This window comes from Sapajus apella, unplaced genomic scaffold (genome assembly GCF_009761245.1).
Source record: "Sapajus apella isolate SASKATOON/1434 unplaced genomic scaffold, GSC_monkey_1.0 scaffold7, whole genome shotgun sequence".
Classification (NCBI taxonomy): Eukaryota; Metazoa; Chordata; class Mammalia; order Primates; family Cebidae; genus Sapajus; species Sapajus apella.
This window is the reverse complement of record NW_022436947.1, coordinates 18749452-18775799: the sequence shown is the minus strand read 5'-3', so window position 1 is coordinate 18775799 and position 26348 is coordinate 18749452. Positions and strand designations below refer to the sequence as shown.

Genomic DNA, 26348 nt, shown 5'->3' with positions numbered 1-26348 from the left:
ATCAGATCTTATGAGACTCACTCACTATCACGAGAATAGGATGGGGAAAACCACCCCCATGATACAATTACCTCTACCTGCTCCACCCTTGACACATGGGGATTAATGGAGATTATAATTCAAGATGAGATTTTGGGTGGAAACACAGCCAAACCATGTCAAGGGTGAAGTGGGGCACAATGGTGGATATCAGTAAGGCAAGAATTTAAATGGGGAAGTGATGAGGGCCTGAAAGATTGTAGTAGCGCCAATGAGAAAGGAATGAGGCAGAAAAGGGAGTTTTAGGAGACTGACTCAAGGTCCTGATGTCCTCTTGTGTGAAGTGCTTGAGCAGATTCTAGAAAGACAGGGATGAGATTTTACAATGCGGTGATTAGTACTGCCAATGGAGACAGCAAACGCAAAACAAGAGGCACTTTGGGTGGTGTGGAGGTGATGTGGATATTTTTAGACACTGACCTTGTAGAGATGTACAGAAAGCCACTGGAAATACAGGGTTTTAGGTAATAAAAAATGAGAGGAACAATAATAACATCAACTAATACTTACACTGTGTTGGCCACTGTTTTAAGACTCTGTCTGTATTAACTTATTTACTATTCACTAACACTATTATTACTATTCACTTACTATTCATATAATAAATGCTACTATTATAATACTCCTACTTTATAGGCGAGGAAACTGAGCCATAGAAAGCTTGTCTCAGTAACTTGACTAAGGTCAGACAGCTACTGGGAGTTGAAATCTGAACCCAGGTCTGAAGTTGGGCTTCTAACTGGGATTCTGCATGGCCTTTTCACATACAGAGCTGAAAACCACAAGTAAAAAGTTAAAGCCAGAAGTGTGAAAGTAACAGAAATTTGTAGAAAAAGTTCAAAGGAGGACCAATGACAGTTGCCCAAGGAGTAACAGCATTTAGTTGCCAATGGAGGGAGAAAGGCATAGAGATGAAAGGCCAAGATCTTTTCTAGGCACATAAAATGTGTGCATAGGAGGCAGGGACACACACTGTTGACTACTGTGTGTGATTGAGAACATGGGCTCGTTCTCATGTTATTTGTAAAAGCATGTGAGGTAAGAAGAGGGTATAAAGGTAGGCATTAAGAGGAGAGGTAAAAAGAAGAAAGTGTGGCTTTTTAGTTATCCAGATGTAGCAAATATATTTATTAATATGCACAGAAAATTAAAATATGGGAAAAAATATTTGGATACAAGAAATTCAGTCCTTTTCATCTACTTTATGTTAATTATTATGACATAAAATATCTATGACATGACTCTTAGAATTTGACAGGGTAGAAACACTTAACATAGAAACTGGATATTTTAATTTTTATGGGCTGGTTGCTCTTTACAGTTTCCCAAAGATTTAGAATCAGTTAAGTGCATTGGATTAAGGATCTGAAGCTCAGAGGTTTGAATCCTGACTCTCACTAATTAATTGTCTGGCTGTCATCAGTTTTTGGGAATTATGCTCCTACCAGTGACTGAGGATGAGACTGCCCATTTTACAGGTTTTGTAAGGTTTAAATACAGTCACATATGTACAGTTACAGTGGCTATTTCACAGTAGGTACTTCATAATGTTTTTAAAAAGTTTTTTTCTTTTTAAAAAATGGATTGAGACTTTACATATCATAAAATGCACCATTTAACGTCGACAATTCAGTGATTTCTGATATGTTCACAACAATCTAACTTTAGAATATTTTTGTCTCTCCTAAAAAAAACTCCCTTTATCCATTAGCGGCTAATACCCATTCTTCCCAATACCTTTCCCAACCCCTACCAGCCCCCTGGCAACCATTAATCTATTTTTTTGTCTCTAATGGTTTGCCTGTTCTGAACATTTTATAAAAAGGGAATCATATGACTTGTGGCCGTTTGGGTTTTAGCATACCTTTTTCAAGTTTCATCTATGTTGTAGACTGTATCAGTACTTTCTTCTTACTGGAAAATCATATTCTATTTCATGGATATACCATGTTTATCCTTCTCTCAGTTGATAGACATTTGGGTTGTTTCCACTTCTTTTTTCAATTGTACTTTGGGCTCTGGGGCACATGTGCACATCCTGCATGCTGCAGGATTGTTGCATAGGTACATACATGCCATGGTGGTTTGCTGTTTCCATCCCCAAGCCCCCGTTGTCTATATCAGGCATTTCTCCCAGTGTTATCCCTCCCTATCCTTCTGCCCCCTGGTGTCCCCCCCAACCCCCAACCTAGCCCAAAGAGTGTTGTTCCCTTTCCTGTGCCCAAGGGTTCTTGTCGTTCATCACCTGCCTATGATTGCAAACATGCTCTGTTTGCTTGTCTGTTCTTGTGTCAGTTTGCCGAGAATGATGGTTTCTAGATTCAACCATGTCTCTACAAAGAACATAAACTTAACATTTCTTATGGCTGCATAGTATTCCATGGTGTATATGTGCCACATTTTCTTTGTCCAATCTATCATTGATGGGTATTTGGGTTGGTTCCAGGTCTTTGCTATCATAAACACCACCACAACGAAGATATGTGTGCATGTGTCTTTATAATAGAACGATTTATAAACCTTTGTGTATATACCCAGTAATGGGATTACCGAGTCAAATGGAATTTCTATTTCTAGGTCCCTGAGGAATCGCCACACTGTCTTCCATAATGGTTGAACTAATTTACACTCCCACCAACAGTGTAAAACTGTTCCTTTTTATCCATATCCTCTCCAGCATATGTCGTCTCCAGATTTTTTAATGATCACCATTCTAACTGGCATGAGATGGTATCTCAATATGGTTTTGATTTGCATTTCTCTAATGACCATGATGAAGGGCATTTGTTCATATGTTTGTTGGCTGCAAAAATGTCTTCTTTTGAAAAGGGTCCATTCATATCCTTCACCCACTTTTGAATGGGTTTGTTTGTTGTTTCCTTGTAAATCTGTTTTAGCTCTTTGTAGATTCTGGATATTAGCTCTTTGTCAGATGAGTAGATTGCAAAATTATTTTCCCATTCTGTTGGTTTCTGGTTCACTCTAATGATTGTTTCTTTTGCTGTTCAGAAGCTCTTAAGTTTAATTAGATCCCATTTGTCTATTTTGGCTTTTGTTGCCATTGCTTTTGGCATTTTAGTCATAAGTCCTTGCCTGTGCCTATATCCTGAATGGTGTTGCCTAGGTTTTCTTCTAGGATTTTTATGGTGTTAGTTCTTATGTTTAAATCTTTAATTCATCTGGAGTTAATTTTAGTGTAAGGTGTCAGGAAGGCATCCAGTGTCAGCTTCCTGCATTTGGCTAGCCAGTTTTCCCATCACCATTTATTAAAAAGGAAATCCTTTCCCCATTGCTTGTATTTGTCTGGTCTGTCAAAGACCAAATGGTTGTAGATGTGTGGTGTTGCTTCTGAGGCCTCTCTTCTGTTCCATTAGTCTATATCTCTGTTTTGGTACTAGTACCATGCTGTTTTGATTACTGTAGCCTTGTAATATAGTTTGAAGTCAGGTAGCATGATGCCTCCAGCTTTGTTCTTTTTGCTTAGGATTGTCTTGGCTGTGCAGGCTCTCTTTTGGTTCCATATGAAGCTTAAAGTGGTTTTTTCCAGTTCTTAATCCTGAGTTCTAATTTGATTGTGCCCGTGGTCTGAAAGACTGTTATGATTTCCATTCTTTTGCATTTGCTGAGGAGTGATTTACTTCCAATTATGTGGTCAATTTTAGAGTAAATGTGATGTGATGCTAAGAAGAATGTGTATTCTGTGGATTTGGGGTGGAGTGTTCTGTAAATGTCTATTAGGTCTGCTTGGTTCAGATCTGTGTTCAAGTCCTGGATATCCTTTTTGACTTTCTGTCTTGTTGATCTGTCCAATATTGTCAGTGAAGTGTTAAAGTCTTCCACTATTATTGTGTGGGAGTCTAAGACTCTTTGTAGGTCATTAAGAGCCTGCTTTATGTATCTGGGTGCTCCTGCATTGGGTGCATTTATATTTAGGATAGTTAGCTCTTACTGTTGCATTGATCCTTTAACTATTATGTAATACCCTTCTTTGTCTCTTTTGATCTTTGTTGGTTCAAAGTCCGTTTTATCAGAGACTAGGATTGCTACTCCTGCTTTTGCTCTCCATTTGTTTGGTAAATCTTCCATCCCTTTATTTTGAGTCTATGTGAGTCTTTGCATGTGAGATGGGTCTCCTGAATACTGTACACCGATGGGTCTTGACTTTTTATCCAGTTTGCCAGTCTGTGTCTTTTGATTGGGGGCATTTAGGCCATTTACGTTCAATGTTAATATTATGTTTGAATTTGATCCTGGCATTTTGTTACTGGCTGGTTGTTTTGCCTGTTAGTTGACGTGGTTTCTTCATTTCATCATTGTTCTTTAAAATTTGGTATATTTTTTCATTGGCTCGTACTGGATGTTCCTTTCCATGTTTAAGTACTTCCTTCAGGTGCCCTTGTAAGGTAGGTCTTGTAGTGACAAAATCTCTCAGCAGTTGCTTGTCTGTAAAGGATTTTATTTCTCTGTCACTTATGAAGCTTAGTTTGGCTGGATACGAAATTCTGAGTTGAAAGTTCTTTGCTTTAAGGATGTTCAATATTGGCCCCCACTCCCTTCTAGCTTATAGGGTTTCTGCTGAGAGATCCGCTGTGAGTCTGATGGTCTTTCCTTTGTGGGTGACTCGACTTTTCTCTCTGGCTGCCCTTGGCATTTTTCACTTCATTTTAACCCTGGTGAATCTGACAATTATGTGTCTTGGGGTTGCTCTTCTTGAGGAGTATCTTTGTGGTGTTCTCTGTATTTCCTGGATTTGAATGTTGGCCTGCCTTATTAGGTTGGGGAAGTTCTCTTAGAAAATATCCTGAAAAGTGTTTTCCAGCTTGGATTCATTCTCCCCATCATATTCAGGTATGCTGATCAAGGGTAGATTAGGTCTTTTCACATAATCCCATAGTTATTGGAGGCTTTGTTCATTTCTTTTCACTCTTTTTTCTCTAATCTTGCCTTCTCATTTTATTTCATTGATCTGATCTTCAATCTCTGATATCCTTTCTTCTGCTTGATTGATTCTACTGCTGAAACTTGCGTATGTCTCGTGAAGTTCTCATGCTGTGTTTTTCAGCTCCGTTAAGTCATTTATGTTCTTCTCTAAGCTGGTTATTCTAGTTAGCATTTCATCTAACCTTTTTTCAAGGTTCTTAATTTCTTTGCACTGGGTTAGAACATGGTCTTTTAACACAGAGAAGTTTGTTATTACCTACCTTCTGAAGCCTGCTTCTGTCAATTTGTCAAACTCATTCCCCATCTTGTTTTGTTTCCTTGCTGGTGAGGAGTTGTGATCCCTGGGAGCAGAAGAGGTGTTCTGGTCTTTGATGGTTTCATCCTTTTTGTGCTGGTTTCTTCCCATCTTGGTGGATTTATCTTGCTTTGATCTTTGAAGTTGGTTATTTCGGGAGGAATCTGAGTGGACTCCCTTTCTGTTGAGGTTGGAGCTGTATCTTTTTTGGCCTGTAGAGGTGCTGCTGGGCTGCCTCAGATTGAGTCAGGTTGCTGAGTGGGTGGTCTCCCCACCTCCACAGTTTGTTTACGCAGGTGAGATTACCCCACCTTCACAACGGTGTCTCTCCTTCCCTGAGCTTGATCTTCCTTGTTGGGGTCAAGTGTATTTGCTGTGGAGCTCTCTAGCACACCAGCTTCAGTTTGAGTTTTGTTGGGGTGGGGCTTGCCAGGCCTTGTGGCCTGTTTCCCCACTTTCAACTCTGCCTCTTTCTATGGGATGGGTAGTTCCATCCTTCTGGCCTTAGTCCAAACTTCCAACCAGGTCTGTGCCAACAACTTGCAGGACCAGGCAGGTGCTATTGCTCAGATTTGCATAAACAACCCACGGTGCCCCTCAGTCCAGTGGGGCTCTTGTGGACCATGGATTGCAGGAGGGATGAGGTAAGCACAGGATCCTAATAGGAGCACTGAGGGGGTGAAGTCCCTGACCCTGCAAGTTGGCTGCACGTTCCAGGTGGGGACACACCCTGCCCTGTCTCTGTTAGCCCTCCCTGGGCTGCTCTTGCCCCAGTTCAGCTTTGGCTTGCCTTCCCTGGGCTATTTTCAGTGACCTACCAGTCCCACTGAAATGAAACCAGCACTTTGCTTGGAATCGTGAAATCTTCTAGCCCTCTGCATCTCATTTGCTGGGAGCTGCATTCCAGTGTTGCCTCCTCTCAGCCATCTTGGCACACCCCCACTATTTTTTTTAATCTCAGCTTACTGCAGCCTCTGCCTCCTGGGCTCAAGTGATTCTCCTGCCTCAGCCACCTGAGTAGCTGAGACTACAGTGGCACACCACCACACCCAGCTAATATTTTGTATTTTTAGTAGAGATGAGGTTTCACCATGTTGGCCAGGATGGTCTCAGTCTTTTGACCTTGTGATCCACCTGCCTCAGCCTCCCAAAGTGCTGGGATTACAGGCATGAGCCACCATGCCTGGCTAAAAATAAGAAACACTTGTTTCTTATTTGGTAAGAAACAAGTGTAAACAAACTGTCTTATAGGCCATTTTAAAAAATATTCTGAAGTTTAAAGATTTACATGCCAGTCTGGATGAAGATTCACCAGAGCAGTGGTCCACTATTTCAAAATAACCATGGTGGCTGGTTAAACATGCACATTACCTCTCCTCTCCTCAAACTTAAGACTCAGCATCATTGGTGATTAAGACCGGTATGGAAATCTGCATTTTAATAGCTCTTAATTTTTTTCACGTGTGCTAACATTTAAGAATCATTGCCTTACAAGATGTTTTAGTTTTTCTTAATGAAATAAAACCACAATTTATCCTGCCTCTGGACCCTGGCAGCAGGCCTGCTCACAAGCCCCAACAGCTGGCCCACACAAAATCCCTAGCTGGGTTGAGTGATGAAGGGCTTTTCCTGCTGAAGTCAAACTGTAAATAGTGAAAGAGGTCACTGTTTCTCCAAAAGTACAGATACCAGTGTAAGGCCACAGAGATCATGAAGAATCAGGAAACACGAAACCATCAAAAGAATAAAACAAAGCTGACCAATAACAAATAAGGAGACTGAATCTGTATTCAAAAACGTCCCAACAAAGAAATGGCTTCAAAAGTTAATTCTACCAAACATTTAAAGAAGTGAATTCCACCAAACATTTAAAAAAGAATTAATGCCAATTCTCTTAAACTCTACCAAAAACAAAGAAGAGGGAATCTTTCCAAATTTATTCTATGAGGCCAGCATCACCCTGATACCAAAGCCAGACAACAGATACTGTCAGAAAAGAAAACTACAAGCCAAGATAAACATGGATACAAAAATCTTTAACAAAATATCAGCAAATTGAATTCAATAGCATATTAAAAATCATATACCATCACCAAGTGATATTTATCCCTAGGATCCAAGGATTTTTGAATATGAGCAAGTCAATTGCTATGATACACCACATTAATAGAATGAAGGATAAAAATCACAAGATCATCTCAATAAATGCAGAAAAATATTTGACAAATCTCAGTAATGTTTCATGATAAAAAAACATTCAAAATATTAGGAATAGAATAAAACTACCTCAACATAATAAAGGCTACACATGAAAAGTTCACAGTTGATATCATACTCAATGGTGAAAAACCAATTTTTTTCCTCTAAGATACAGCATAAGGCAAGGATGCCCACTTTTGCCACTTCTATTCAAGATAGTACTGGAAGTCCTAGCCAGAGTAAGCAGACAAAAACTAAAATAAAAAAGAAAAAGAAAAGAAACATAAACCATGCAAATCAGGAAATAACAAGTAAAATTATCTCCATTTGCAGATGACATGATCTTAATATATAGAAAACCCTAAAGAGTCTATAAAAAAGAACTGTTAGAATAAACAAATTCAGTAAAGTTGCAGAAAAAATATCTACATACAAAAATCACTCATATTTCTGTACACTAACAAGTAACTATATGGAAAGGAAATTAAGAAAACAAACCCATCTACAATAGCATCAAAAAGAATGAAGTACTTAGAAATATATTTAACCAAGAAAGTGAAAACCTTGTACACTGAAAAGTATAAAACACTGAAGAAATTACAGCAGAAAACAAATAAATAAAAAAATCCCATGTTGATGAATTACAATAATTGTTATAGTTAAAATGTTCATACTACTCAAAGTGATCTATATATTTAATGTAATCTCTATCAAAATCCCAGTGGCATTTTTTTTACAGTAATAGAAAAAGCAATCTTAAAATTAATCTGGAACCAAAAAAAAAAACTTGAAATAACTAAAACAATTCTAAGCAAAAGAATAAACTGGAGGCATCACACTTCCTAATTTCAAAATCCATTACAAGGCTAAAATAATCAAAACACAATGTTACTGGCATAAAAACAGATGTATAGGCCAACAGTACAAGACAGAGAGCTCAGAAATAAACCCACAAACATACGGTTAACTGATCTTTGACAAGGGTGTGAACAGAAAAGAATGGTTTGTTCAATAAATAGTGCTGGGAAAAGTGGATGTACACATACAAAAGAATAAAATTTGACCCTTATCTTACACCATAAACAAAGGGATCGACAAAATCATCAACTAAATACCATCAAGTAAAAACGGATTAAATAACTTAAGACCCCAAACCATGAAACTTCTAGAAGAAAACACTGGCCCTAGTAATGATTCTTGGCTACAATACAAAAAGCACAGGCAAGAAATCTTTTTTTAAAAATGAGATTATATCAAGTAAAACAGCTTCTGCACAGCAAAGGAAACAATCAACATAATGAAAAGGCAACCTACAAAATGGGAGGAAATGTTTACAAACTATTTGTCTGATAAGGAGTTAATATCTAAAATATATAAGAAACTCCTAAAACTCAAAGCAAAAAAAAAAAAAAAATTAAAGTTAAAAAACATGAGCAAAGCACTATGTCTCTATGAACAATGAGCAAAGCACTATGTCTCTAATAAACACGTATAAATAGCCAACAGGTATATGAAAAGGAGCTTAATGTCACTAATCTTTGGAGAAATGCAAATCAAAACCACATTGAGATATTAGCTGGCATCTGTTTGGATTATTATCAACAACCCAAAAGATAACAAGTATTGCTGAGAATGTGGAGAAAATGCCCACTGTTGGTAGATATATAAATTGGTGCAGCCACTATGGGAAATAGCATGTAGGATCCTCAAAACGTGAAAAATAGAACTGCCATATATGGGCATATATCCAAAGAAACTGAAATTCGTATATTGAAGAAATATCTGCACTCTCATTTCTTTGCAGCATTCTTCTCAATAGGCAAGACTTGGAAGCAACTTTAATATCCACCGGAGAGGTGAATGGATAATGAAAATGAGTTACATGCTACAATGAAATAATATTCAGCCTCAAAAAAGAAGGAAATCCTGCCATTTGAGATAAACAGATAAACCTGGAGTATATTATGCTCTGTGAAATAAGCAGACACAGAAGACTGAATATTACATAGTACCAATTATATGAGGAATTTAAAATAAACAAAATAACAGAAACAGAGGATAGAATGTTGGTTTCTCAGGGGCTGAGAGGAAGGGAGATATGGGGAGAAATCTGCCAAAGAGCAGTCTCAGTTATGCATGATGAAAAAGTTCTATAGAGCTACTGCACGGCATAATGCCTATAGAAAACAATACTATTTGCTAAGAGGATTGATCTTATGTGACTGTTATCACACACAGAAATAATTATTTAAGAGGGCTGGAGGAAACTTTGGGAGGTGATGGATAAGTTTATGGTACTAATTGAGGTGATGGTTTTATGGTTGTACACTTTTATGGCTGTATACTTATCTCCAAACTCATCTTGTATATATTAAACATGCACACATTTTTTGTATGTTAATCATATCGCAACAAAATGGTTTTTTAAATATCATAACTATGAAGATTAATTTGAAACATCTTTTTAAAAAACATCAATTACTATCATCTTTGAGATGTTTGGTTCAACCTATCAAGTTAACTTATTTTACACTTTTCTGCCAAAGAATTAAAGATAATAAGCATGCTTTGACAGAAGGAGAAATGAGGCACAGAGGAAAACTATAATCTAGTCCTGATTTCTAAATGTAATAGCCAGTATTACACGAGGCTCTTTTAATCAAAACTAAATTAAATTAAAAATTTAATTTCTCAGCTTCACTAACAACATTCCAATTCTCCACAACCACATGTGGCTAGTAGCTACTGGTATACTGTGAGGATATTTCAGGACATCTTTTCCTTCCTTAGCTTAAATAGACTATTTTTAAAACTAACCAGATGTATTTGATATAGAAAAATTTAAGTGTCTTACTTTGCCAGAAATAGATGCAGAGATGACGTACAGTCCCGTCTGCCTTCTCTCCTCCTTCCCACCCCAAAGAAAAACTTGGACTTTTCTCTTGCTGTCTGATTAACCCTATATCATCTGTATGCTAGTATGTGATTGTGATGCCAATTATGAAAACTTCTCACAAAAGGCAATTTCCACATGAGGACTATGTTCATAGGGTGGTTATATCTGGATAACATTTCCCTGAAGGCCTCACAGAGAAGATGGTGCAAAGTTAACTTTATTTCACTGTAGTGGGTTGACTATGTGGTGATGCAAGCTGCTGTGCTGGGCTCCTCAGAGGGTGGAAATCTCACCGCTCTTCCTCAAAGACCTCGATTCTCCAGTGGTTTACCCCTTCCCTCCATGGTTTTCCTATTATTCTTTTCCTATCCACTTGTTGGCGAGTGTGCAAGATATGTGTATACGTAGGCATTTGGTACAGTGGTAAAAATCTGGAGAACAGGAATAAGCTGGTGAGATGATTTTATTCTAACACTGTCTTTGTGATTGTTTTCTACTCTAAGACATGCGACCAGATAATTTGAAAAATACAAAAAAAAAATTGAAGATGAAATAAAAAACGAACTATACTCCCATTACCCAAAGAAAAGCTATGCTACCAGTCTAGTGTTTATCCTAGCAGTCTTTTTCCTACAAGATTCAAATTCAGTTTATACTTTACACTTTTAAATATTCAGCTGTTTTCATTTAATACTGTATTATGAAACTCTTCCTTTATCATTAATAGTCTTTGAAAGTATAATTTCTTAATACAGATGTTCCACAGTTTACTTTACCTTTTCCCTCATTAGAATTTAAAGTTGTTTTCAAATTTTGGTTAGGCATAATGTGACAAATATCAACAAATACATATTTTGTACATTTAATCAGTATGACAAAATAGAAAAAGGTGAAAAGGTATTAATGTACTTGATGTATTTCCAAACTGTTTTCCAGAAAGACTGTAACAATTTATACTCCCCAATATATAAAAGGTGTCTCACCTCACCCAGAACTGAGTGTTACCTTAGAAGCATTTATGCTAATTTGCTTGAAAAAATACTATATTATTGTAGCTTACTTTGTATCCTTAAATTATTAATGAGGATTAACACTTTTCATGTTCATGGGACATCTCTGTTTTCTTTTCTTTTTTTTTTTCTTTTCTAAACAGGATGTCTTTTGTCTGTTTATTAAATTGAGGGCGGTTTTTCCTTTGCTTCTTGTCATCCTTCCAGGTGCTTTACAAATCCTGATTTGGGGTTCTTTGATGAAGCCTTGTGAGAACATGGGATCTATCTGCTCATAGGAAATTGCCTCTAGGAGATGCCCATTCTCTCTATTCATCCTCTTAACCTGGTGCTCTCATGTTCTCTCTTCCTTTCCTTATCAGCCCCTGATCTGAAATGCCACCCATGACTATCTGTTATGCCTTAGTTGGAATCTAAATCATCTAATCACTAAATGATGCATCAATTGCCTCATCTCTTCTTATACAGTGAAAGATCATGGCTTTTGTCAAAGGTATTTTGAGCATCAAATTGGAAATCCTGGGAAATTCCTGGGCATGGAGGACCTCAGATGTCACCCTGCCAGCTTTCTCCGTCTGTCTCCAAGACCAGATATAAAGCTTTAGTGCCATCACCACCACAGATGGGCTAAATTCAAGGACTTGTGACCACTCAAATCTGCTCTGGAGTTAAATAGTACAAGAACATGAATGTAACATAATAAGGTTTTACTGGAAGAAGAGTTAGTTTTAAAATGACAACAAAGGTAAGAAAAGCCAAAATTTATTATATCAAAAAAAAAAAATCAAATGTTGTTGACATAGTGTTCATAATCTTTTTTGCTAACTTTCCTAAAAATTCTAATTTTTCCTGCATTAATCTTTTAAACTATATTTTTTTCAATTAGATATTTAAACACGTGATATTTTTAAAAAGTATCCATTGAAAATTATTTTTCAATTTGATTTAAAAAGGTGAATAAACAATACATTACCTTTGAAACTAACAGTGAAATGATTTCTTTTACGCTGTTGTCGATCAGATCATCTATTTTTGAATGGTATTGTTGCTAGATATTAAAAGAAAAATTCATTAGTTGACATGACACAAAACTTTTGTCATAAGTCATAAACGCTCTAAATCTACTAGTTATGACCTATCAGATTTATTTAAAATGACCATTTTGAACATTAAAAGAACAAAACCTTGAAAATGATCCACCCAATAAACACTTTTTACATTGTGGATTGAAAATTTTCCCATGTGCACTGTTGAGTTAAGCAGCTAATGGGGTTATTATTTAGATGAATTGAGTTCTTATTCTTATTCAGGCACAGGAATGTGAAGGATATTTTTTGTCTTCTCCCCTATAATTAAGGTGGCTGTGTATTTTTCTAAAGGGTTGGTTTAGCTGGAGAAGCAAAAAGACTAGAAAAAGATTTAATTAATACTGCATTTCATGTCTGACAACTCTCATTCATAAGTTATTTTAAATGTGCTCTAGAAATAAAATGAGCTCCCAATTGTTCACTCTAAAAGGACCTTTTTGTCAGCACAGGGAGCAGCAGTTTATACAATTCTTACAATATGCTCTAGCAAGGGCAAAATTAAAATTTCATCAACAAAGGTGAATAGATGGTAACAAATTAATAGGCCATAAAAGGTATAATGAAACATCACTCACTCCCTATAGTTTTATTACCGCTTCCTCATGAAAAAGATGCCTTTAAATAAATACCAAAAAAAGATGTATTGAAAATCAACCTGAAAGACTTTTTTTTTTCTTTCTTTAGAGAATACTAGAGGGCTCCATTCTCAAATTAACAGGAGCTGGGGCTTCCAAGGCTTGTGAAGGCACATCCATTTAAACAGTAATTCTTCCTTTAGAAGCATTTATCTGACAGCTGATTGTCCCCAATAGCCACTTCACAGAAAATGTGACTTGTAAAGACTAACCCTATCTTGATGGTTCAAGGCTTCTTGGAACAGCTAACAAAATGCATCGAGTAAAAGTACTCAGGTCAATATAAACATTAGACCAACTTCACTGCTGGATGAATGGTTTCTTAAGATGTAAGTTTTTGAAAGCTATTTTTTTTTTTCTTGTGCTGAAAACATGTCTCAAAGTTTCCACACAGAACAAAACATCAACTTAGGTCTGCTTTGGATTACTCAGGAATGACACTCTACCCTTCTCCCCAAGGGTTCTGACAGTTACAAGTCGTTATCATCAACCTGCATAAATAACAAAGGAGGAAGAATTTTGGAGTCTCTGAATTATTTTCTTTTTCTGTGTGAGTGTGAGTGTGTGTGGGTGTGAGTCTAAGTGTGTAATGATAAGTGATCTAAAATTAACCACATCTATGTGAATGGGGAATTTTCTGGGCACATATTACACCCCTAAAGCATATCTGTCTCACTTAAAGCCTTTATCAATTCCCAAATTTGTGCTCCCTAGAGGGCAAATGGAATTGAAACATACAGAGTGGATTTCTATACCACTATTGCTGATATTTTTGCTTTTGAGATAGCTTGAAGAGAAGGAAAAGGGGAGAGAAGACAGAAAAACAGGTAGAAGAAAAGCCTGAAAAAGCTGGCTGGCTGTTAAAGTTCTGATCCAGTCTAAATTATTAATAGTTTTCTGAGCCAGACAGGCCCTCACATGAACATATCTGAGATCAGCTGAACAATTTCAGTGCACGGGCTGATGGGCAGGGTAATCCCTCTATAGACACACTTACAAAAAAAGGCCCCCCAGCTCCTGGCTGAAAGCTGTGCAGCTGACTGAGTGATGCAGAAGCTTATGCAAATGAGCTCTGCCTGGCTCTCCCACTCTGCCACTCTCCTTTCACATCCGTCTTGCTCCAGGTCAGTGTGAGCAGCAAGAGGAAACTAAATGCCACGTGAGACTCCTCTTTGGGGTAGAAGAGGAAAGAGATACAGGAATTGGGCTTCAAGCATCTCACTTCCCTCTTACATGGAAAGTGCTCCAAAGCATACAGGCATTGAGGCATCCAGACTTCCAAGCAGGTTCTTAAATATGCCTTATCCCAAATGTTTTTCTCTATTTTCATAACTTTCATTTTTTGAACTCAAAGTGATCAAATGTCATCAGAAAGCTATCATATATAAAATACAGAGCTTCTACATGTTAAACTTTTGGGTTGAATTGATTTTGGCGTATCTTAAAATCAAGTGATGAGCCACTAAACAGGTCATTTATACCCATTTTTCTTGAAAAGCAGTGAAAGTCAATGGATACTAGGAGCCATTAAATTCTCCTATAATATACACCTGTAGATTGTTGCTTGTTTGATGCCTGATCTAGCTATAAGCAGAGAGAAAGAGAAAAAGAAGAGATGGGGAGAGAGGAAGAGAAAATGAGAATGAATGAACAAAAACACAAACACATACAATGTTAAAAGAAATAAAGAAAAAAGTATACATCTTAAATTTAATATCCAAGGGGTAAATCCAAATAGTGTGAGGTTTTCAGATTTTTACAATATGGGATTTTGCTACTGTAAATGTATCTGATTAGATCTGACTTACACGAATATTACAACTGCTGAGAACTTTTCAGAATCTGCTCTGGCTGCACAGTTGGTGGAGGTGGGATAGGTGCATGAGTGTGAGAGAAAAGATGGCCTGAGAATTCTCATTATATATATATATTCTGCCGATGATAACCCACATATGCTGCACATAGATAATACAAAGTTAGCTAGAAAAAGTCATTCATCAGGGGACCCAGAAAAATTTTTATTTTTCTGTGTGTTTTTTAAAATTTTCCTAAAAAATTAAATTATGCATTTCAGGAAAATGACAAATTAACATACAAGCAAGTTGTAGAATTAAGGAACAGGGACAAAACCAGAAATTGAAATATGCCAATAAATGTAATTAATGATTATCTGTGAAAGTAATATTTGTGTGTGCACACATTTAAAATAAAGCAAGTCAAAAACTGCCAGAATAACAATGGTTATTGTGTGTTCATCTGGGGTGGGGATAGGAGTATTCAGTGGCTGGTTAAAACATTCTAAGTTCACTGGTGTGCTTAAACTAGTTCACAAAAGCAGCTTCTTAGAAATTTTCAGGTAACTTTCAATGACAAACACAAGCAAAAAGAGATCACAGGTAAAAACAATGTATCTGCAAAGACATTTATATTACATAAGTTAAAACTGATCGTTTCTTCCCATTTACTATAACAGACAGCATTTTTCATAAGAATTTGGAACATTTTTGTTTCCAACAATAAAAACCTATAAAATTCTTATTAGAGGTTGGGCATGGTGGGTCATGCCTGTAATCCCAGCACTTTAGAAAGTCAAGGTGAGAGGATCACCCGAGCCTGAGTTCCAGGTTGCAGAGAGCCATGAATATGCCACTGCACTTCAGCATGGGTGACAGAAGGAGACATTGTTTCAAAAAAAGAAAACATATTGAGAAAAGGTAATGCTAATGCACTGTTGGTGGGAATGTAAATTAGTTCAGCCATTGTGGAAAGCAGTTTGGAGATTTCTCAAAGAACTTAAAACAGAGCTACCATTTGACCCAGCAATCCCATTTACTGGGTACACATCCAAAGGAAAACAGATCACTATACCAAAAACAAAACAAAACAAAACAAAAACAACTTGCATTTGTATATTCATCATCATGCTTTCATAGTAGCAAAGACATAAAATCAACCTAGGTGTCCATTAATGGTAGACCAGATAAAGAAATGTCATACATATATACCACGGAACACTACACAGCCATAAAAACGTAGGAAATCATGTCCCTTGCAGCCACATGGATGCAGCTGGAGCCATAATCCTAAACAAATTAACACAGGAACAGAAAATTAGACATTGCATGTCCTTGCTTATAAGCAGGAGCTAAACACTGAGCATACATGGACATAAACATGGGAACAATAAACACTGGACTACTAGAGGGGTGAGGGAGGAAGGGAGGTATGGATTGAAAAACTACCTATTGGGTACTATGCTCATGATCTGGGTGCAATAACCCTGTATAACAAAACTACACATGTACCCTCATATCTAAAACAAAAGTTAAAATTTAAAAAGAGAAAAATAAAATTCTTAGAATACTTCAAGTTAGAGTGATAATCTTAGATACTAGGGCTTTGGTAGATTCCAGTTCATTCTTAAGCTAAGTCTCCCCACACTTGCCCTCAAAGGCAAACTGTGCCTGGTTTCCCAGCAGATGATTCTGTACTTACATTAAGATAACCATTCAGGAATCCTTACTTCATGAAACCCCAGGAAATCAGAGGTTAGGCACAGTCTGAAATCCTGGCCTCTTTACAATCAGGTGAACAGCACCATTTCACCTGACTGTTGTCACACAAACACACTCATGAAATGAAGACTAATCAGATGATATTAAATTCCAGTTTTCTTAAAAGATTTTGGACTTTGTCTTGGGGTATATAATAATTTAAAGCTACTATGTTGTTAGTTCCAGAAATGGAAACATTTTAATTTAACTGAGAACAAATTTGGCACAAGTAAGGCCCCTTGCTCCCCTGAATTTGCCGTATTAATGTGTTTTCACCTTCATCCTCAACTAATGGGACCATGGAATGAAGTGGTTCTGATGGCTGATGAATGTCTACAGCCCATCTAGTCATCTGCTTTTGTTCAGTAATGGATAATGAAGATTCAAAATACTGTGGTGGTTTTGTGATCTCAACATCTGTCCCTGAGAGACTGGCCTGAGATTGCTGACTCATTTCACACAGCTGTCACATGAGCAGATCATTCACTCACTAATCACTCTATTAAACCCAATTCTGGGCCTCAGTGGAGCATGTTTGCATCATCATGTAGCATGTAAGAAAACAGAATCATGATTTAGAAGCACAGAAGGGACTGCATTGTGGGGAAGGAATTGTGCAAGTTTTATCCCAGCGATGATAATAATAACAAATTCACTAGACATTTTGGAGAGGTAATTTCTTTATAATTTAGAAAAAACATTGCTGCTATGTTTAACTATATAGTATATATATTTTACATGGATCCAGATTGTCCAGTAATCTAGCTTTTTCAACAACTTTGTTGCCGTTAAATGGAGTCCACTGGCTCACCTGTATTTGTAATATACATACTAATTTTCAACAATTCCAAAACTTATCTCGGCACATATAGAGAGGGAAAGACTACGCAATTATGTGGGTATGCTTACTGAAGAGAAAAAGCAATGTATAAAATTCTTCTTTTGCAATGCAATTCTTGTTCACCACTTTTTTCAGGGTTGCTAATGGGTTTTACACCTGCACATTTTGAACTATGTTAATTGTGTGAAAGTTGTGGGGAACTAATTGTCTCTGGTGTGAATGTACAGGTGCATATATAACGAACAGTAGCAGATCACTCTTCAAAACCACCCACCTATTAATGTAAAGAATCATTTGACAATGTAACAATGCTTGTCATTTGTGTGTGTGTGTGTGTGTGTGTGTGTGCCTGCTTTTCCTTTTAAGTACTACAGCAAGTTGCTTCTTACAGGGGAGGATTTTTAATGCAGTGACAAATCTGTTCATTCACTCTGCAAACATTTACTGAGTGCCTGCAGTGTATGTTAAAATAAATGGATAAACCCAGTATTAATGGAAGATGATTCTACAAACCAGATGAGGAAAGAATGGGTTTATGAAGAAAGTTAAGATAATATTCTCAGGCAGAAAATCAAAGGCTTACATCTGGGTACTAGAAAACATGAGGAGGTAAATAGGAGCCATTGTTATCCAAGCCAGCTGCCTACTCATTCAGATAATTAGATATAATAAATGAAGTTATAAGTGATCAGAGAATTACTGAACAGTCTATAACACATATCAGTTACTTGATATATTTGTAAGGTTGTATGCTATGGTATTATAAATACTTTTTTTCTGTGAATTGCTCAAAGAATAAAATTGTGTATCCATGAATAAATATAAATTATAGTCAAATAGCTAATGTAAATATCTGGGTCAAAAGGTATAGCATTAACAAGTAGTAGACCTTCCTATCTATTTTCTTTTGTTTGAGACAGATTCACTTTGTGGCCCAGGCTGGAGTGCAGTGGCACAGTTTTGGCTTGCTCCAACCTCTGCCTCCTGAGTTCAAGCAATTCTCATGCCTCACCCTCCCACGTAGCTGAGATTACAGGTGTCCCTGACCACACCAGGATGATTTTTTTTTTTTTAGTAGAGATGGGATTTCACCATGTTGCCCAGGCTGGTCTTGAACTCCTGAGCTCAGGCAATCCACCCATCTCCCAAAGTGCTAGGATTATAGGCGTGAGCCACTGCATATATAAGGCTAATTATGAAAGTAGCTCCCATCTACTTTCATAGTTAACTAAGCCCTTCTGCTTAGATGAGAACTGTCAGCCCAGGAAGAGTCACTCTGAGTTTGATTCCCAATTGTCAAGTGTAAGACTTGTAAGATGTAACCTACCTACAGGACACAAAGACATTCTGATCACAAAAAAGAAAAGAAAAGAACAAATATATACACTAGTCAATCCTTCATGCATAGAGGTTTTCTAATCTTGTACATCAGGGATTCTGGGGGGTATTATTTTAGGAGGACCTGTTGTGGAAGAGGGCAGACGTCTCATGACACAGGCATCCCTCTTCCTTACGTCTGATGATGGTCACATCCTAAGCCATCATGAGTGGGAGGAAAGACTGTATCACTGGTGGGCTTATACCTCACTGAAATCCACCATTGGGTTCATCTGTATGAATTGACTTTGGGTGTGGCCTCTTTCTTCGTTTTTAGAAGTTATATGTCATCTAAAGCTCTAAACTTGAAATTTTTTGGTATTAAAAGTATAGTGTAGATAAATGCTTAAAAATGTTAATAATCACTCTGCTTCTACAGTTATCTAGATTTCAATTTAAAAGAAGGTGAATTAATTTGGTTTTCGATGATTTTATCTTTAAAACTCTAAGGATAGTTTATAAATTCGGCAGTTTAACAGGGGAGAAACAGTCCCCCTGTCATTATTTAAGGTATAAGTATTTAGTGTTTTAATGAATCTTTGGGCTATTGCTATTTTATTGTAAGCAGTTAGCCTTATATATGCAAACATAGAAGCCAAAAATCCGAAAATAAAATTATTTACATAGTTTTAATTTGAAAAGATAAAAATAAAAAATACACATTTGCAAAAATAATAACTCAAATGAAAATATGCTTTTAGAAAAAAAAAATGAGACTTACCCATTGACTACCAAACTGGATCATGCCATGGAGGGAAAAAAAAAAGATGATGAAAGAGAACAAAAGGAAAGAATAAAGAAATTAAGAAAAAGTAATTACCATGGGAAAAAAGACAACAAAATGTCAACTTAAATGAATTAGCTGAAAATAAATACATAAACCTTCACCCAGTCACCACTCTCAACAAAAAGTAATGGGGTAAAATAAAATTATACTTCTGAATATAAAACCAAACAAAATATAAATCAAATGAAAAGAATAGGATATTTATTGATAAGAACTAGGCCTAGATTTACAAATCTATTTCTACCTAATTTTTTAAAAATGGAAACTCCTGTGCAAATAAACTATTTCATACTTTTTTGTGTGTGTCTTACTTTTATAGATGCAAATTCTGGATACTCTAGATTTGTATAAACAAAACAGGTAGCTTTCCAACTTTCTCATTTGCTTGTAAAAGGCAAGGTTTATGTAAATGACACAACATAAGTTGTTAAAAGCTGTATCTAAAATTCATGGTCACTTATAAAATTTTGGACTGTATTTATATCAAAAAGGAGAAACTGATATGAGCAAAGGATAAAGGGCATGCTATTATTCCAGTAAAGAAAAGATCAAACATTTGGTGCTGGAGAACTTGGGTCTTTTCAATCCAATCAAGAGAATGCCTTATGGAAAGAGCATATCCCCTGCCAAGGCACCCTGTGCTGCCTTTTCCCACGTGGCCCATCCTACATACCTCTTGTCCTCCATCCAGGGCACAGAGCTTGGTGCTTTGCTTTTTGGCATCGACTAACACATTAAACATTGTGCAAACGGAAGCTGGAATGCGCAAGTCAGTTGTTTTGCTTGCCTTTTGTAGCTTGAGTTCAAATGCGGTTCTTGTTCTAGTTTTAAAAACATGAATTCGGAGTAAGAAATTCTGCTATACACCTTACCTGTTTTGTAAAAAGTGAAATCAACACTACAAGATGCTAATTTAAAACATGCAAATGAGTAAGCAGTGTGGCAGTGCTTGGGAGCTGGTCGGGGGAGGCTTTTCTTTTCAGGTCTCAGTGAAAGATCAGATTGTGATATTTTAATATTAAGCCTAGCTTCATGCAGTCACTCAAACAGTATCATCACCCAAAAGAAGCTTTTTGTTGTATCCAGATCACCACATTTAATAGAAAAAACTCATAATTTCACTTAGCTGTCTGAATTAATTTCCAAGTAGAAAAATCACACAACTCTATGCATTTAAGCAGAATATATTTTCTGTATAAAGGCTTACCAAATTAGAAAAAATAAGCACAAGTCTAGAAAACTCTAAAACCTGGTAATCAATGTACAACAATGTGTAATTCTTTTATGTCACTTACATTATCCTTCAAAAACCTAAAATTGCAGACAGGTTTTTGAAAGAAACTGCATTATGGGCAATTTGGAGTTGGTTTTGCAAAATTATCCTATGAACATCCACAGATTTGAGACATCAAAATCAATGATGATTTTTAAAAAACATTAATCTACCTAATCCATGGTCTTGCCTTAAGGGGCTACTGAATATTATTCTAAAGACAGAATTTTTCTTGGTTGAAAGATTTCGGAAATATCCAATTGGTCTAACCAGTGTTTGAATGCTTTTCTAATATGTGGCTACATGTTGTCCTTGTACATATAATGAACAAGGATAATGAAAAAATAACGCTTGACCAATTAGGATGCAATGCTGATTTTGTAAAACTATTATAAAATGAAAGCACATTTGGAAGAATACAAAACCTCATAACTTATTTCCAGTTAAGTTCTAAAGAATCTAAGCCGATAGTTGGAACTCATCTGTTGTAGACAGAAAATACCAGAATATGGTTAATAATCCCAGAACAACTGATGGTGCTGTTGCTATTTTGAGCTTACTATGCCATTTCACAGTACACAGACAGAGTACATAGTGCATACAGAACATAACAGACCTTTTTCATATGACTCAGGAAATATTGCTTTGGGAATTTAAAGCACAGTATTCCCAGAGAGGTAACAGTAAGCCCTAAAGAAATCATTAATATGGTATAGATGTTACCGATTAAGGCAATAGTTGGGAGACTTGGAAAAAAGTATCCAGCCATTTTCATCAATTATATGGGTCCCCAGAATTTGGTCAAGATAACCTAATGCTCATTAAATGTTGGAACAGTAATGCATAGTGAAACCTTTGCTGTGACAATGATATACTAGGTACTTGATAAGAAGTGATATTTTGGGTGCTGGCACATTAAGCAGCAATTTGAAAATACATGTCTACCTTTTGACACAGGCCTCTAGCATGTCACTGGCCATTAGTTTAAGTCTTTGCTCTAAGTGGTGGGCAAATTCCTGTTCTGGCCAGTGTAGATCAAAGACAAACATCTGCAGTGCATCAAGTTTCCAAAAAAGGTCTTCTGATGTTGCTGAGCCATTGCTAGAAGAAAAAGAAAAAAATGAACATCATGAATTTCCCCTGTTAATGATGTATACCATTAATACATTGTTTTTCCTTTTCTGTATCAATTGCTATCAGTGAAAAAAAACCATATAAAATCTCTAATGATCCAATATTTTCTTTGTTCAACCTTCTAATTCTTCCTTTATCATTCTTAACAAGGCAGGGCAAGGAGAACAAAACAGAAATAAATATGGTGGTAGGGTTTCACACAACGAGGTAAAATGGATACATATACTTTACTAAGGAAATTATATTATATACATAAGAACAGATATTGTAAGTGTTCTTTACCAATCTCTAGGATAAACATTCTTGCAAGCCTTCAAAATTACATTTTATGCAAGAAAGTTCTTATATTTGCAACCAGTAGCTTTGCTGTTATTCATGCATATGTGCCTCTGTCACCATGGTGGTTTCTGTCTACTTACATGTGTATAGAATATACGGTCCTTGAATTTCTCAGCTACAGGTAAAGGTAAGAAAGGTACCAGAAATAAAATGGGATAGGTAGGGAAGCAAACTTTTATTTTCATTTTTTGCCTTTTCTGGCTTATTAAAACCCAAGGTATTGTCTGACAGAGAAATGACACTCAGGGTGCTCTGAAGTTGTAGAATAATAATTATTTCAGGTCCTTATATCTAATTGTGGAGCCAAGATTCGCTAAGCATTCACTACTATGGTAAAATTACTCGAGGACTGTGCCATCACCCCATGTATGAAGATAACTTACAGAAGAGTACATATAATATTTTGGCAAAGGGTCATGCTATTACTTTCCATTATGCAAGTACATAGGCTAATACAGAAACAAATGTTTTGAAAGTAAAATCTTCTTACATTAAAACATATTGAAATTTAAGTATAAAAGAGCATAAAAGCAAAAGCAAAAAAAAAAAAGCTACTGTAGGATTCATTTGTTCTCAGCTTTCCAACAATTGCTCCACATACACTAACTTAAAATTTATATTTTTAGTTTACAAAAGAAAATTTAAAAAATAAACTTATTTATCACAAAATCACAGTGGAAAATACCTATGTAATAAAACTGCACATTATGTGCATGTATCCCAGAACTTAAAAACTAAAAAAAATAAATTGTTTAAGGCACCACATTGTTTAGCTAAATATATCTTAATGAGCTAGCTTTGAAACAAAGTCACCTCTTGCTCTGGCTAATTAAAAGCTTATTTCTACCCTCCACCCTGGCCTCAGCGTCAAAGCTCTATCACCAATCTACATTGCTTTTCTATTCCCATTCTGCCAGTAATTCCTCCTGATCTCCTTGTCTAGCCAAAATGCCCTCAGAGTTAAGTTCTCTAGGGATCAATCACAGCAAAGCAGTGAACACTTCCCATAGCACTTTACTCACTTAAATCTCTTCACCTTAATATTCAGTGCCTCTAATGCACCATTAAATGAGAGAACGAAACACCATGCTGATACTACAGTGAAAGTGTTTAAAAAACACTACTTTTATTTCTTCTTTTGCCATATATATCATAAAAATAAGAGAAAAAAAGACCAAATAAAATCTCCCTTCATATCCACAGTGTGCAGTTTGGTAGATTAAGTTTTAAAAATAACAATACAATTGGCAAAGAAGCAAATCTGCTTCTTATAATCTTTTTACTTTGGAGAAATGTAACTATCTGAAATGTATATGTTCTTTAACAACACAATGACAAGAAACAACATAATAAAACAAAATCTCTTGATGGTAAAGGCAGAATTCTACTAAAAATAGATCTAATAATATATAACAATCTTCATAGAGAATATGGATACATTTTTCTTTTGTTTGATTCTTGACAATAAATGTGTTTAATTTGGAATGTAATTAAGATAAAAAGTATTTGTTATAATTAGAGAGATATATGAAAAAAATGTGAGTAGGCTTTCTTTGGAGTTGGTACATATAACCTGCAATTTATTCAGAGCTTTTTCATTTTAAAATTATTTCTAATCGGTGACCTATTCCTAAAGGTATTATTAACAGATTAAAGAATCTGAATGTGAATAATGGACTCTGAGATAATTTCCTAAAAATGCCAGTAGAAAACTTACCTTACTGGCATTCATTTCTAGAGAAAAAAAAAATGAGGAAAGATTTTATATACAGATAGATATGTGGATAAGCAATCCTTGCATGATTTATGCATTAGTAGGCAGGGATGTATCTTCAAAATCATAGTTACTTTGATATTCTTATTTAATCAGCAGTTGTATCTTTAATTCTTTATGTTAAATATAAATCTTTCTTGTTATTAATGTTTTAAACTTCAAAAAAATGGCAATAACATCATAACATTATGAGTAACTTTGGACACTCTGAGGAAGAATTAATGTTAATAACCTTGGTAGGTAAAGATAATAGTGATCAACTTGTAAAATGCATTTTTAACTTTCCACAGAATGGTGAAAGCACAATCATTTTACTTACAAAGCTCAAAGTTGTCATTATTCTTGTCCTGAGATTAACATACTTTAAAAAAGTGTCCTCAATGAGGGATTCAGAGATCATAGAAATCCCACAGTTAATAAAAAGAGTACTAACAAAAAGCTAAATTTCACAAAATAATGCCCATGACGACAGTGTTCTGGGCTAAAATTGAGTGTTAAATAGATGAGAAATTAGGAAGAAGAGGAGTTAAATTATAGACAGTGTAAAAAAGTACAAAAAAATCATATACTTAGAAAGGTTCATTATACTTTGTATGTAATTTCCTGAGCACTCACAGACAACACTTTACACACTCTATTGGCCCAAAGCACATTTCTGTAAGAAAAAAAAAATTCACATGTAACATAATATCCTAGTGAGTATTATGAATACAGTGATGATGTTTAACTTGGAGAAATATTGCCAAATCACTTGCAAGTTATTCTCTTTCTTGGTCTTTTCCTCTTTCTTTTCTTGATTGTGTGCATACCTGACTAGGTGTGGATTTCCAGTTGGTGGTAGGATAGGTGGAAAGGTAGCAAGTTCTTAAACACAAGGTTCTAAGGGAGCAGAACAAATTAATGACAGGAGTGAGGACTTTGTAGTCAAACAAACCTGGGTTCAAATTTTGCCTCTGTCACTTACTTGCTGTGAGATATCAGCAAATTTTGTTTTTTAATTTCTTTGTGACTTAATTTCCTTAACTGTAAAATGGGGATAATGATGCAAGGTTATTATAAAGATTAAATGAGATAAGAACGTGGCACTATATTGGAAACATAGTAAATTCTCAATAAATGAAATCTATTTTTCTTCCTCTAATAATTATTCTTTCTAGTTCATTTCATATGAGATCTTGGGCAAAGCATGTAATTGCCTGAGTCTTCCCATTTGTAAACTGGAACTATTACTTAGTTCTGATCACTGTGAGGCTCATAGTTTTAAGAAGTATACCATTATAAATAATGATGCCTGATGATAGTAATAATAACAAAAACAACAATGTAGAGTAGCAGCAGTTATCATTTATTGGGTGCCTAGGATATGCCAACAGTACTAATCATTTATTAAAAGCCTAGAATGTGCCTCAATACAATTTTCTTTTCAAAAAATCATCACAAAAACATCTTTCAATTAAGTGTCATAGCTGTTTTAGACTTGAGGAAAAAACTGAGGCTAAGAAAGGTTTACAATTAATAAGCTAAGATCTAAATTCAGACCTGATCAATTTAAAAGCCCATCCTTGTTCACTTTAGTGATTCTTAGTTTCTGATTCTGCAACAGTCAAGGTCACCATAATGTGAAGTTAATAAACATGGTTTTGGATAATATAAAGACTATTTAAAAATAGCAAGATGTACCGACTCTATATTAAAGGAACAAGAGGAACTTTTTCTGGTTTTGGTAATGAAAGGACAACCCCTTCCTTGCATGATGCAGTACTGTTTTTTAAAAGTTGAGACTAGGAAATAGAAAAAAGATTATATTCTTATGAAACCATTCTTCCAAAGGTTTTCAACTTGTATAAGATAAGTCATGTGGGCAGTAATAAAGCTGGAGCTAAGAATCCTCGAAATGCTTTGTCTATATAAGGAGAACTCTGGTTATTTTACTTAGGGTAGAATGTATAACCTGGGTCACCAAATGATTCCTGTACCACAGATTACATATGAACTACATTAAACTAGTGTGTTTTTTCTTTTTAACTGACATCATTCATTATAGATATGCTAAGCTTAGCTTCTAGCTTAAAACACTCAAACAAAACCAAAAGCAGTATTCCTCAACCAACGATGATAAATGCCATGCAATCTAAACACATCTGCGCAGAACACAGCCCAGGCCAT

The 26348-nt window shown here is 35.8% G+C and overlaps 1 protein-coding gene across 22 annotated transcripts in view; it reads right to left on the bottom strand.

The window, feature by feature from the left end:
- Nucleotides 1-26348, bottom strand: part of CADPS2 (calcium dependent secretion activator 2) — a 508211-nt gene that overhangs the window by 4877 nt on the left and 476986 nt on the right. For 12 of the 22 annotated variants that reach the window (XM_032276149.1, XM_032276148.1, XM_032276145.1 and 9 more), the window contains 3 exons: nucleotides 21881-22036; nucleotides 20336-20483; nucleotides 12354-12428 (listed from right to left, as the gene is read on the bottom strand). In XM_032276149.1, coding sequence (XP_032132040.1) covers nucleotides 12354-12428; nucleotides 20336-20483; nucleotides 21881-22036 — 379 coding nt within the window. Of the gene's footprint in view, nucleotides 1-12353; nucleotides 12429-18704; nucleotides 19180-19596; nucleotides 19612-20335; nucleotides 20484-21880; nucleotides 22037-26348 lie in introns of those variants that run through there. The other 10 variants (XM_032276147.1, XM_032276144.1, XM_032276140.1 and 7 more) reach the window with 2 other exon arrangements.